The sequence below is a fragment of the Clinocottus analis genome, unplaced genomic scaffold (assembly GCF_023055335.1).
Source record: "Clinocottus analis isolate CAN_PGR_092001 unplaced genomic scaffold, fCliAna1.0.p SCAF_42, whole genome shotgun sequence".
Taxonomy (NCBI): Eukaryota; Metazoa; Chordata; class Actinopteri; order Perciformes; family Cottidae; genus Clinocottus; species Clinocottus analis.
Genome location: NW_027176176.1, coordinates 133,893 through 148,006, shown reverse-complemented (window position 1 = coordinate 148,006; position 14,114 = coordinate 133,893). Strand labels below are relative to the sequence as shown.

At 47.8% G+C, this 14,114-nt stretch overlaps 1 protein-coding gene across 1 annotated transcript in view; it reads left to right on the top strand.

The window, feature by feature from the left end:
* The window catches only part of LOC137801664 (dihydropyridine-sensitive L-type skeletal muscle calcium channel subunit alpha-1-like), a 59,130-nt gene that overhangs the window by 8,318 nt on the left and 36,698 nt on the right, over positions 1-14,114 (top strand). The window contains exons 4-19 of the mRNA XM_068599009.1: positions 3,296-3,435; positions 3,634-3,786; positions 4,183-4,388; positions 6,329-6,432; positions 6,562-6,707; positions 7,829-7,907; positions 8,605-8,765; positions 9,052-9,277; positions 10,669-10,876; positions 10,973-11,093; positions 11,171-11,285; positions 11,925-12,027; positions 12,108-12,177; positions 12,260-12,392; positions 12,637-12,766; positions 12,904-12,963. Coding sequence (XP_068455110.1) covers positions 3,296-3,435; positions 3,634-3,786; positions 4,183-4,388; positions 6,329-6,432; positions 6,562-6,707; positions 7,829-7,907; positions 8,605-8,765; positions 9,052-9,277; positions 10,669-10,876; positions 10,973-11,093; positions 11,171-11,285; positions 11,925-12,027; positions 12,108-12,177; positions 12,260-12,392; positions 12,637-12,766; positions 12,904-12,963 — 2,155 coding nt within the window. The remainder of the gene's footprint in view (positions 1-3,295; positions 3,436-3,633; positions 3,787-4,182; positions 4,389-6,328; positions 6,433-6,561; positions 6,708-7,828; positions 7,908-8,604; positions 8,766-9,051; positions 9,278-10,668; positions 10,877-10,972; positions 11,094-11,170; positions 11,286-11,924; positions 12,028-12,107; positions 12,178-12,259; positions 12,393-12,636; positions 12,767-12,903; positions 12,964-14,114) is intronic.

Below are 14,114 nucleotides of genomic sequence, written 5' to 3'. Positions count from 1 at the left end.
GCGATGTCAGAGTGACAGCCGGCTGGTGGTGGAGGTGGGCCGGCTGGTGGTGGAGGTGGGCCGGCTGGTGGTGGAGGTGGGCCGGCTGGTGGTGGAGGTGAGCCGGCTGGTGGTGGAGGTGGGCCGGCTGGTGGTGGAGGTGGGCCGGCTGGTGGTGGAGATGAGCCGGCTGGTGGTGGACGTGGGCCGGCTGGTGGTGGAGGTGGGCCGGCTGGTGGTGGAGATGAGCCGGCTGGTGGAGGAGGTGGGCCGGCTGGTGGTGGAGATGGGCCGGCCCGACCACGTCGGCCCACCGGGCATTTCCCCGGTATCCGCTATGGCCAGTCCGCCCCTGAGTGTGTATCATTCCAAGAGGGCCGTGGGTTTGATGCTCAACCCCGGTCCACGCTCGTCCTCCCACACTCCTCTCCGACCCGGACCAGGGTTCTGTAGGACCTGAGGAGGAAGCTGCATCTCACAGGATAATCCCAAGAGCAGCGTGTGCTCTCATGACAATGATCACATGAATGTTGTGTGTTCAGATGCCTCGTGGACGAAGTGGAGGACTCTCATGACAATCAGATGAAGTACAAAGTTCAGAGAGAACACAGGAGGGTCAGCTGCCTTCAGAGGACAAACAGTCCTCTGAAGTAGCTGTACTTTAATATCTCTTCCCAAAGAAAGGCTAAAACAAACATTTGTTCACATCATTCACATCCTACTCTGGATAATTAGATAATACATTTGCAGAGTATAGGTCAATGCAGGTGTTATGAATAAATTAAGTTGATAGATATGTAAAACAGCTCATCTTAAGTGGAAGCACCAGACAGAAGAGTGGTGTTGTTCCTGTGTGCGTGAGGCGCAGCAGGTACTGGAGTTCAAATGCACGACTCAGAGGCAGATGGCAGGCAAAGTTCTTTAGTCGTGTTTCAGGCAGGATTTCAAAACCGGGATCCAGGGTCTGCAGGACAGGCAAAACGGGGTCAGAACAGGTTGACTATCATACAAAGGTTCGCTGGAGAGTTTGGCACTTAACGGACGAGACAAACCGGGAGAGGACAAGAACAAGCGAGGAGACCTAAACAGTGAGAGCTCACGAGGCATCGGGCTGCAGCTGAGATGGGCGTGAGGACCAGGAGACGGGGACGAGGGATAATCAGGCATGATCTGAAATGACAAGAGAGTTAATTAAACTGGCAGACAGGCTGCAAACACTTAATATGATGGGGAACCCGTGACAGTGTGAGAGGACAGAACCTTGTAGTGTACAGTCATCACTCCTGCAGTAAGGCCGGCCTGCCACAATCACCATGAACTCTTGTGGCTTTAGATTACGCCTGAGAGGAAAGAACATGCTGCTTTACCAAAAACACCTTCTCCCTGTTCCTTGCCTCTTTTCCTGCACCACTCACTGACATTGGCAACAGGTTGTGGAGTCAGGAAGGATGCTGACGATGAATGCTCTCAATCACCTTCAGGTATCTGTGTGTCTGCTGTTCACTGTGGTGGTGGCCTGCGTCTACTACCGAAGACTTTACGAAGTACACTGCAATACAGTGCGCCGCGATACAGTACACTGCAATACAGTACACTGCAATACAGTGCACCGCGATGCAGTAAACAGCAATACAGTGCACTGCAATACAGTACACTGCAATACAGTGCACCGCGATACAGTAAACTGCAATACAGTGCACTGCAATACAGTGCACTGCAATACAGTGCACTGCAATACAGTGCACTGCAATACAGTACACTGCAATACAGTGCACTAACATCTGTAATGGAACACTTACATTAACCAATTGGCGGAAGTGACGGACGCAAATCTGTTTGCGATACCCGCAAAACTAACTCTGACAAAATGAACGCACTTCTTGCCCCCTTTTTGTCCCTCGTTCACCTCTTTCTCCACGCCATGTGGAAACTGTGACACCTCCACAATCGCGGCAGGAGGAAATAAATAAATGAATGAAAATCTGGTGAAAGGGCTCCTCCTCTTCCTCTACATAGCCAAGATGGCGCCCGTTTAGAGTCGTGTCCATCGTTTCACGCTGCATTGTGTGACCGTTTGCAGTGCTTCATCCGGGTTCTGTCAGTGCTCTGAGTTCTGATGGTTCTGAGTTCTGCTGGTTCTGTCAGTGCTGGTGTGTGTGTGTGTGTCTGCAGCTTGTTCACCGTGGTGTATCTGGTGTGTGTGTGTGTGTGTGTGTGTGTGTGTGTGTGTGTGTGCAGCTCGTTCACCGTGGTGTATCTGGTGTGTGTGTGTGTGTATGTGTGTGTGTGTGTCTGCAGCTTGTTCACCGTGGTGTATCTGGTGTGTGTGTGTGTGTGTGTGTGTCTGCAGCTCGTTCACCGTGGTGTATCTGGTGTGTGTGTGTGTGTGTGTCTGCAGCTTGTTCACCGTGGTGTATCTGGTGTGTGTGTGTGTGTGTGTGTGTCTGCAGCTCGTTCACCGTGGTGTATCTGGTGTGTGTGTGTGTGTGTGTGTGTGTGTCTGCAGCTTGTTCACCGTGGTGTATCTGGTGTGTGTGTGTGTGTGTGTGTCTGCAGCTTGTTCACCGTGGTGTATCTGGTGTGTGTGTGTGTGTGTGTGTGTGTGTGTGTGTGTCTGCAGCTTGTTCACCGTGGTGTATCTGGTGTGTGTGTGTGTGTGTCTGCAGCTTGTTCACCGTGGTGTATCTGGTGTGTGTGTGTGTGTGTCTGCAGCTTGTTCACCGTGGTGTATCTGGTGTGTGTGTGTGTGTGTGTGTGTGTGTGTGTGTGTGTCTGCAGCTTGTTCACCGTGGTGTATCTGGTGTGTGTGTGTGTGTGTCTGCAGCTTGTTCACCGTGGTGTATCTGGTGTGTGTGTGTGTGTGTGTGTGTGTGTGTGTGTGTGTCTGCAGCTTGTTCACCGTGGTGTATCTGGTGTGTGTGTGTGTGTGTCTGCAGCTTGTTCACCGTGGTGTATCTGGTGTGTGTGTGTGTGTGTGTGTGTCTGCAGCTTGTTCACCGTGGTGTATCTGGTGTGTGTGTGTGTGTGTGTGTGTGTGTCTGCAGCTTGTTCACCGTGGTGTATCTGGTGTGTGTGTGTGTGTGTGTGTGTCTGCAGCTTGTTCACCGTGGTGTATCTGGTGTGTGTGTGTGTGTGTGTGTGTCTGCAGCTTGTTCACCGTGGTGTATCTGGTGTGTGTGTGTGTGTGTGTGTGTGTGTGTCTGCAGCTTGTTCACCGTGGTGTATCTGGTGTGTGTGTGTGTGTGTGTGTGTGTCTGCAGCTTGTTCACCGTGGTGTATCTGGTGTGTGTGTGTGTGTGTGTGTGTGTGTCTGCAGCTTGTTCACCGTGGTGGTGGACGCCTTTAACCACCTCAGTGGCGTGGAGGCTCCAGTGGGGGAGAAGGGGGGCTTTGACATGAAAGCTCTGCGGGCCTTCAGAGTGCTGCGGCCCCTCCGGCTGGTGTCTGGAGTTCCCAGTGAGTAGCTGCTCTGCTGTGTCATACGCACCATCACTGTAATGTCATGTTGATTGTATCATCAGTGGTATTTCTGTCATGATTAGTAATGAAGGTGTTAGCGTTGTGTGGCAGCCAGAGGCAACAACTCACTTCAGAGTTATTAAACGTAGGAATGAAAAACACAAAGCACATGTCATTAGTTTGGTGTCCCTGAAGGCCTTCAAGTGGTGATGAACTCCATCCTGAAGTCCATGCTGCCTCTTTTCCACATCACCCTGCTGGTTCTCTTCATGGTCACCATCTACTCCATTATGGGATTGGAGCTCTTCAAGTGCAAAATGCACAAGACCTGCTACTACACAGGCACAGGTAGTATGAGCACATCATAACATACAACACATTGCAGTCATCTGACTGCTGACCTCATGTATCAAGTCTTTGACGTTTTCCTAACAGTACATCACTCTTCTCATTCTTCTAATTCTCCACAGTAAGAGATGACTTTTAAAATCTACTTCATGACAAACATACATTATTAAAGGGATTGTCTACCAGTAAGGACAGGAGGAGCAATCACATGCAGTTATGTGATTATTATATTAGAGACTTAAGACATGCTTTCTCAAATACAGGCACCTGCATGGGTTTGGCATTGGGAGGGAAAAGGTTTCCACACGAAAATGAATTGTTCAGACGACCTGTTTTGACCTTCAGACATACCTTCAGACATATTTGACCTTCAGATGTCACTGCTCTGACCTTCAGATATCATTGCTACGGTGGCGAATGAGAAGCCAGCCCCTTGTGCCCAAGCAGGGAACGGCCGGCGCTGTACCATCAACGGCACCGAGTGTCGAGCCAGCTGGCCCGGCCCGAACCACGGCATCACCCACTTTGACAACCTGGGCTTCTCCATGCTGACGGTGTACCAATGCATCACCACGCAGGGCTGGACCGACGTCCTCTACTGGGTACGTTAAGTCTGTGCAAAGGAAGCTCCTTCGCTCAAACAAAGCTTGAAACGTATTCTTTTGAACTTTTAACCAAACTAAACACAAGAGAAACAAATGCATAACTTTCCTTGGTGACAGTATTTTTTTAAAGGAGCTGCGTGGGCATCACTAAAGTGCTTTTATTTACAGTGACAGGATTACGAGCATGGTAACGTTGGAGACCAGGAGTCTGACCTCAACAATAATCTAATAATAAACCTTTTCCTCAAGGAAAGACATTGAGCAAATACTCCACAGCTCTCACACACAAGATAACACACCCAGAGTCGTCCCGAGAGGCCGACAACGGTGGTTCACACAAGCAATGAACAAAACGGCATTTAGTCACAGTATAAAACACTATAAACAACTCTTATGTACCTCTTGTATTTCCCACAGGTCACAACCACAGGATGACTGCTGGCTTCAGAATCAGCCATGTGTGTTTCACTGAGCTCCTCATGTTTATACACAGTATCCAATAAACAAGATGAATACAAAAACAACAAAAGAGACATTGAAGACAACAGAGTATTCAGAGCAGTGCAGATGTAAAAGTCTGATTGTTGATCATCAGGGTGACGGCCAAGAAGCTGTTCCAGTGTCTGCTGGTACAAAGCTCTGCAGCGCCCCCCACAGGGGAGGAGGAGAACAGCTAGAGACCAGGGTGTGAGGGTCTGCAGGATGTGAGGGTCTACAGGGTGTGAGGGTCTACAGGGTCTACAGGGTGTGAGGGTCTGCAGGGTGTGAGGGTCTGCAGGGTGTGAGGGTCTACAGGGTCTACAGGGTGTGAGGGTCTGCAGGGTGTGAGGGTCTGCAGGGTGTGAGGGTCTACAGGGTGTGAGGGTCTGCAGGGTGTGAGGGTCTACAGGGTGTGAGGGTCTATAGGGTGTGAGGGTCTACAGGGTGTGAGGGTCTGCAGGGTGTGAGGGTCTACAGGGTGTGAGGGTCTACAGGGTGTGAGGGTCTACGGGGTGTGAGGGTCTACAGGGTGTGAGGGTCTATAGGGTGTGAGGGTCTACAGGGTGTGAGGGTCTATAGGGTGTGAGGGTCTACAGGGTCTACAGGGTGTGAGGGTCTGCAGGGTGTGAGGGTCTGCAGGGTGTGAGGGTCTACAGGGTGTGAGGGTCTACAAGGTGTGAGGGTCTACAGGGTGTGAGGGTCTACAGGGTATGAGGGTCTACAAGGTGTGAGGGTCTACAGGGTGTGAGGGTCTACGGGGTGTGAGGGTCTACAGGGTCTACAGGGTGTGAGGGTCTGCAGGGTGTGAGGGTCTGCAGGGTGTGAGGGTCTACAGGGTGTGAGGGTCTACAGGGTGTGAGAGTCTACACGGTGTGAGGGTCTACAAGGTGTGAGGGTCTACAGGGTGTGAGGGTCTACAGGGTGTGAGGGTCTACAGGGTGTGAGGGTCTACAGGGTGTGAGAGTCTACACGGTGTGAGGGTCTACAAGGTGTGAGGGTCTACAGGGTGTGAGGGTCTACAGGGTGTGAGGGTCTACAGGGTCTACAGGGTGTGAGGGTCTACAGGGTGTGAGGGTCTGCAGGGTGTGAGGGTCTACAGGGTGTGAGGGTCTACAGGGTGTGAGAGTCTACACGGTGTGAGGGTCTACAAGGTGTGAGGGTCTACAGGGTGTGAGGGTCTACAGGGTGTGAGGGTCTACAGGGTGTGAGGGTCTACAGGGTGTGAGGGTCTACAGCACAAAGGTCATAATTTCAACCAGAGACTTTTACCATTTAGTGGAAACATTGTTTTTGGTTTAATTTTGTTGAAAGTGAGCTTTCTGATGAAGTCAAAAAGCCTTGATGCAATAAACCCATGGTGTGTGGTTCTGGGCCTGCTCAGAACCACACACCGGGTGTGCTGACCCGTTTTAGGTCCACAAGAGGAAGGTTAAAATGAAGTGTGCTTTGTCATTCAGGTCAATGATGCGATAGGAATGGAATGGCCGTGGATCTTTTTTACCACACTCATCCTGGTCGGCTCCTTCTTCGTGCTCAACCTGGTTCTGGGCGTGCTCAGTGGGTAAGAATACTAACCCGAATATCCTTAATTTTACATAATCATGAAGTACTATTGCAGCTGTCCATTGCAGACATTTCTTTAAACTCCTCCGTCTCTTTGTTTCATATTGTTTGTCTTTTTTACAACAAGGGAGTTCACAAAAGAGCGAGAGAAGGCCAAGTCCCGAGGAGAGTTTCAGAAGCTGAGGGAGACCCAGCAGCTGGATGAGGACCTCAAGGGCTACATGGAGTGGATAACTCAGGCCGAGGTCATGGACAATGACCAGGAGGGACAGGGTGAGACACAAGGCCAAAGAGAAGAGAACATATGTATAAAATGTATACAATTCCAGACTCTGGCATCCTGATAAGACAGTTCCTGGATCATACCTGAGTCAGTCAGTCTCAGGTATTGATGAACCCAACTCCAGGCAAGAAGAAATGCAGGTCTTGGTCCTGATGGAGTGTGAGGTTTTGGTCCTGATGGAGTGTGAGGTTTTGGTCCTGATGGAGTGTGAGGTCTTGGTCCTGAGCAGGTCTTGGTCCTGATGGAGCGTGAGGTCTTGGTCCTGATGGAGCGTGAGGTCTTGGTCCTGATGGAGTGTGAGGTCTTGGTCCTGATGGAGCCTCAAGTCTTGGTCCTGATGGAATGTGAGGTCTTGGTCCTGAGCAGGTTTTGGTCCTGATGGGGCGTGAAGTCTTAGTCCTGATGGAGCGTGAGGTCTTGGTCCTGATGGAGCGTGAGGTCTTGGTCCTGATGGAGCGTGAGGTCTTGGTGCTGATGTAGCGTGAGGTCTTGGTCCTGATAGCAGCAGGTCTCGGTCCTGATAGCAGCAGGTCTCGGTCCTGATAGCAGCAGGTCTCGGTCTTGATAGCAGCAGGTCTCGGTCTTGATAGCAGCAGGTCTCGGTCTTGATAGCAGCAGGTCTTGGTCCTGAGAGCAGCCTCCTGCCAGAGGGACTCCAGCAGCTTGCGTCCAGGGTGAGAAGGTTTCATGAGGATCTCTTGTTGCATATATGTGATCGTCTATGAAGTGATTAAAGGCGTTGGACAGATATTGAGGGACCTCATTATGAAGAATCCCAAAACATGTTTAAGTCTGGGAACAGCAATGGAAGTCTTGCGTCTCATGCTGTTCCCAGTATGATACGTGATCCGAACCAGTCCTCCCTCACGCAGAAGTGAACCGAGGATTAATTCAAGTTCAACATTCAACATACCGGGGAAATAAAGTCCGACAGACGATCGTTATCCACTAATATTTAACAAAGTATGCGATCCGGACATTGTCATTTCTACTTTTGGTTTGCACCAGTTTATTAAATGTTACTAAAAATCCAATTAACCTTAAATATCATCTCGTGAATATGTAGACTGGTCTTTCACATGATCTAAAGAAATCTGTCTCTTTTCATCAGGTCTGCTCAACACGGAAAACGGATCAGAGACAGGAAGTGTCAGCAAAATGGACACCATGCAGATGATCATCTACTACTAGTCAGTAGAGCCCCTGTTTGGCACAATGTATGCATCCACATGTTGTCTTAAAGTCGTAGTATCTTTTAAGTTAGCATTGAATAATTTCACCGTTCTGCTTTTGGATCCGATAAAGTCCGGTGGCAGCTTGGTGTAATGTTAATGAAGTCCAACAGGAGCTCTGAGTATTAACGTGGACAAGAGTCTCCTGCTGTTGGAACATGCAAACATCTTGATTGTAGAAACCTGGATAAACCTCCTCCTGGGTTTGAGATCCCAGCATATCCTAGAAACCGGACATTGTCTTGTGCAGGTTTCTGTTTCTGGTCTTCTACGTGCACAGCGAGGCTTCAGCCAAGCGGCGCAGCAGAAACACACATAACGGCGCCTAAAACCACTCTAGTCATGGTTGTTTTTCTCTGGCCACTGAAAGTCATGACGTCCCTTTGATGCTGCTCAAAGAGACAGTGTTGTAAGAAGTAGTGTGACAGTGGAGAGAGTAGATGACCTCGAGGCTGAAGCAGGGAAAGGTCACCATGTTCTATTATCCACGCCCAATGGCATGCAGTCATGCTAGCATGATGCTAGCAGCATGCTTACAGGGATGTGAGTAACCCCATCTATCTGTACACATATAATAAATATTCATCATAAATAAAGAGGGGGCTGTCTTTCTATGGGCCACGATGAATCACCATCTTGTCCTTCTTCTCCTCAGTAAGCTAGCTCGTAAGTGGAATCGTTGGCTGCGCCGTAGATGCCGCGTGTACGTGAAGTCCAGACTGTTCTACTGGTGGGTGATCATGCTCGTCCTCCTCAACACGCTGGCCATCGCTACGGAGCACCACCAGCAGTCCCAGAGACTCACCAGCTGGCAAGGTCAGAGCTTTGGCCTCCGAATGCTTATTTAACGAGCTGTTTGTTGAGTTGATGCCATGGAAACAGTCTTTCGCTCCTCGTTGCTTTGATGCATCAGTTTTTAATTATTGATTTTAATAAAACAATGCATTGTTGTATTGCAATTAATATTGAATTGAATTAAATTGCCATTTATGCAATGTAAAGAAACAGACAACTAGTTCTGATTACATCTAAAGCTCTAAAATGATCGTAAGTGTCACTCTTTCCAGTGTGATCACTGGCTCGTTGTCTCCATGTTCTCCAGACAACGCCAACAAGCTGCTGCTGTCTATGTTTGCTCTGGAGATGTTCATGAAGATGTACGCGCTCGGCTTGCCCTCCTACTTCATGTCCCTCTTCAACCGCTTCGACTGCTTCGTGGTGTCCACGGGCATCACGGAGCTGGTCCTGGTCCACATGGGCGTCATGTCCGTCATGGGCATCTCGGTGCTGCGCTGCATCCGCCTGCTGCGCCTGCTCAAGGTCACCAAGTGAGACAGCCTTCGAGCGTGTGTCTAAAGTCTACATCAGGAATATCTGATGAAGACTAATCCGTATCTTATTATGATGCTGATTACGTCTCTACTACATTAAACCTTCAGCTTTCTATCGGCTTCATCCAGATGTGTTCCCATGTTGGACAGGCCTCTCTCCACGCCAAGGAGACGCTGTCATGAGTCACTGGCGGGACACATCTTAAATATTAAAGGCTCTCGCTGCTCCTCACTGAGCCTGACAGCTCAACAGAAGAGGGAGATGGAAGTTTACCCTTGGTTTACTTCCTTCCAAGCCGATTCTAAGGGTTTTAGTTGAAAACAAAGAATACAAAAGTTACCAAAAAGTCAAAGGAATAAAAAAATATCTTAAAATCTACTCGCATCCCTGCTAGCGTCCAATTGGTCACCACGCAAAAAACGTATGACCAGCAGATCTTCCCCAAACAGCCAGGTATTGTTCCTGTTCCTCTGTCTAGATAGATAGATAGATAGATAGATAGATAGATAGATAGATAGATAGATAGATAGATAGATAGATAGATAGATAGATAGATAGATAGATAGATAGATAGATAGATAGATAGATAGATAGATAGATAGATAGATAGATAGATAGATAGATAGATAGATAGATAGATAGATAGATAGATAGATAGATAGATAGATAGATAGATAGATAGATAGATAGATAGATAGATAGATAGATAGATAGATAGATAGATAGATAGATAGATAGATAGATAGATAGATAGATAGATAGATAGATAGATAGATAGATAGATAGATAGATAGATAGATAGATAGATATCATCAGAGGGACACAAATATCCTATAATAATAGTTTCAACTTATATAGCGCTTTTCATAGGACACAAAAACGCTTTACACAATAGACAATAACAAACGGGAAGAACAAGAGCAAACAAAAACAAACAGAATATTTAAGGTAATAAAGAAATGATGAGAAGTAAACAGAAGAGGCTGCCTGGGCAGAGCGGAGGACAGGTGCAGAGGTTCATCAGGTGAAAGCAGGTTGGAAGAGGGGTGTTTTGAGGGCTTTAATGATGGAAGGGTGGAGCCTGACGGATGAGGAGGGTGACCCAGAGGGCGGTGCAGCAGCTGAGAGGGCCCTGTCGGCCCAGGTCCTGTCTGTTAACAAACATCATGAACGATCATAATGCCATGATGCTGTCTCTATGAGGTCTTCTTGTAAATATGTTTACTCTTTTGCAAGCGTGTCTACTACTACGTGAGTAGAGATGCACATTTTAATAATAATGCATCTAAAAATAAAGCTGATATGTAAACACCAGTCATTATTTGGTCTGATGAAACATTTTACAGTTGAGTCACTGTCAATAGAAGTTGCACATCCTCTTCTGCAGATACTGGACCTCCCTCAGTAACCTGGTGGCTTCTCTCTTGAACTCGGTGCGGTCCATTGCCTGCTTGCTGCTGCTCCTCTTCCTCTTCATCGTCATCTTCTCCCTGCTGGGTATGCAGGTGTTTGGAGGGAAGTTCAACTTCCCCAACCAACCCAAACCCCGCAGCACCTTCGACAGCTTCCCTCAGGCGCTCATCACCGTGTTCCAGGTGCAACGCGACCACGGAGCGTACAGCTAGTTCATAACGTCACTTCATCTCGTGAACATGCAACATAACTTCATATTGTTAAATGATGTGTTTCAGATCCTGACTGGTGAGGACTGGAACGCTGTCATGTACGACGGCATCATGGCTCACGGAGGACCGAGCATGCCCGGGATCCTCGTCAGCATCTACTTCATCATCCTCTTCGTCTGTGGAAACTGTATCCTCAGAGTGTGTGTGTGTGTGTGTGTGTGTGTGTGTATGTTAGAGTAACACTCTTTGACTCCTCGTCCTCAGTCATCCTCCTGAACGTCTTCTTGGCCATCGCTGTTGATAACTTGGCGGAGGCGGAGTCTCTGACTTTGGCTCAGAAAGAGAAAGCAGAGGAAATCATACGCAAGAAAGCTCTCAGGTAAGTCTTCCCAAATGTTCAAAACAAAACATTCCAGCTTATCAAAACCTGCTTTCATGTTTTAATCTGGTGTTCAATCTCCATCACAACTAGCAATGGCATTTCTACGTTATGTTTATAGTCCGGTCCCAGAAGTTAGGACCACCAGTTTCACCGATGTGACTTTTCTGAATTGGATAACTGCAGATAATATTCCATGACTGCACGTGGACTTAAAGACATGCTGTATAACGTCTTTCTTCATCTCTTATCGTTGCTAAATGTAGCACGTGAAGCAGTTCAATGTATTTGTTGAATGCCCTTATTGGATACATTCTTAACTTAATGAATGTCTCATGAACTGCTCCTCTTCTTCACGGCGTACGTGCATGAAGACGTTTGTGTTGGTCTGGCCGCAACAACGGTTATTGATTGAGACCAAATCAGGAAAACAGACAGCGAGATTGATTGACTGTATGGATCTTGCTGGTCTACGTTAACACCCAGAAGGTCACGTGGAGCTTTCACACATTTTTTGGAAGCCATGTTTTCCAGTTTTCCGCTCTGTGTTCAACATGCAGCTCGACTTGTATGCAGCATTCAGTCACTCTGTGAATGACGTGTTCTTCAGTAGTTGAATCAAACACTGTTCATTTAAAGGGCCAACATGCCTGACAAGGCCTCAGAGGAGAAAGCTCATCTGGCAAAGAAGCTGGCTGAGCAAAGGGCCAAAGGTGTGGAGGGCATCCCTACAACGGCCAAGGTGAGGCCCCAAAGACCATCCAATGGAATCACACAGCATATCCTTTCTGAACTTTTCATCATTTTGTTCCAAACCTGCAGCTCAAAATCGACGAATTTGAGTCCCATGTCAACGAGATCAAGGACCCTTTCCCTCCGGCGGACTTTCCCGGTAAATCCCAACGCCTCCATGCTGTAATGAACTCAGAGTTAGGAAAGGTTTCTGCTAATCCCTCCCTGTTTCTGTTGGGTAGGTGATGACGAGGAAGAGGACCCTGAGATCCCGGAAAGTCCGAGACCTCGTCCAATGGCAGATCTGCAGTTGAAGGAGGAAGCGGTGCCGATGCCGGAAGCCAGCTCGTTTTTTATCTTCGGACCGCAGAACAAGTATGATAGTCGTGATTGTTGAGCTGGATTATAATACAGTGAAAGTGGGGCAGCTTTAGTTTTTCTTCAAGCGGTACACTGTTGTCTTGCTCTGCGTGTCCACCGTGGCTGAGGTACTGAGACACTGGCAGGAACATACTGCTCCTGAAGCATGCAGGTCATTTCACTTGGGATGTTTCTGAAATGTTTCGCTGCCTGCTGGAGAAAATTCACAAGTTATTTCTCTGTTCTTAAACTATTTCAGATTCCGGAAGCTCTGCCATCGTATTATCAATGCAACTACTTTCACCAACATCATCCTCCTCTTCATCCTCCTGTCGTCCATTTCTTTAGCGGCAGAGGATCCCATCGACCCCATGTCCTTCAGGAACCAGGTGTCAAGTGCATGCCTATTGTCAATGAAATGTTTCAGTTGCATTGCTATTGAACATTTACCATTTTCATTCATATTTGAGCATGAAGTATAGATATGATATTGTTATTGATATTACAAACAATGTGACATTTTCAGGTGTTGGCCTATGCCGATATAGTCTTCACTTCTGTGTTCACAGCGGAAATTGTGCTCAAGGTAATTACACTTAAAGTTAATATTGTTGATATAGATGGCCGAAAAATTCACACACAAAAACAAATTGGTGCAGAAACAAACAGAATCCTGATACTTTGTTGAACTCAACCTTCTCTTCTGGAGGAACGGTGTTCACTCGAATGACCTCCAGCTAGCTACGTTCGCGTTTTGAGCGCGTGTTCAAATTTTGGAGTACATCCAATCGGACGCAGGACAGAAACACGGAGTTAATGGCAAATCTGGGGTTTAACAATCTACACCAAGAAGAAGAAGCTGTTTTTAATCAAACATGTTGTGGTTTCCTTTCATTTGTCACTCCCGTGGATATTAATATGGAATGAACCATAGAAATCTCTATTTACAGGCCTCACCAAAATCACAACTCGAGAGGAACATAGAAGGTGCAAGGCTCACGAAAAGAGGGCGGGAGCAACTTAATTGATTAATTGGTACTTAATTACTTTTCAGATAGATATATTTTTCGAGCTGAGAACCAGTAGATGTTTCACTGATTGCAGAGTTGTTGCTAATTTTGTCTCTTCCTGAATTTTTTTTAAATACTAATTTTTAAATTTGACTTAATATGATGTTTTTAGAGACTTTCTTATATTTTTTATATAATGTAATTACATATGTCTTACAGAATGAATCTTACACAAGGAATGTTCCAGAATAAGTGGACACAGGCGGCAGGGTAGGTCAGGAAAGTGTTTTTCTAAAATGACAGCTGTGCAGGGCGGGAAATGAAGGCAGGGAGGCGGCGTGAGCGGCGGCGTGAGCGGCGACGGCGCAGGTACGGGTTCCCTCGAGATTAGTAGCGTACTCAAGAGAATAGGAAGAGGACAGGGAACTGGAAGAAACCGGTTTGAGTGGGGAGACATGGAAGCTTGGCAGCACCTTTAACCAGGACGGGCGTCTGAGCAGAGATTCATGATTTCATCCACCTCGAAGGGCCCTCAGAAGGAGGGTGCCAGTTCGCGGGACTCCACCTGGAGGAGTAAGTCCCGTGTAGAGAACCCTCTGACCACGGCCACAGGTGGGTGCAGGGATTCCACGATGGTCGGCCAGGCGCCTGTTGCGGGTGACCGAATGGAGAAGCGTAGACCTGTTCTACCTTCGGCTTGAACGGAGGGTACTGCCACCTCACCCTG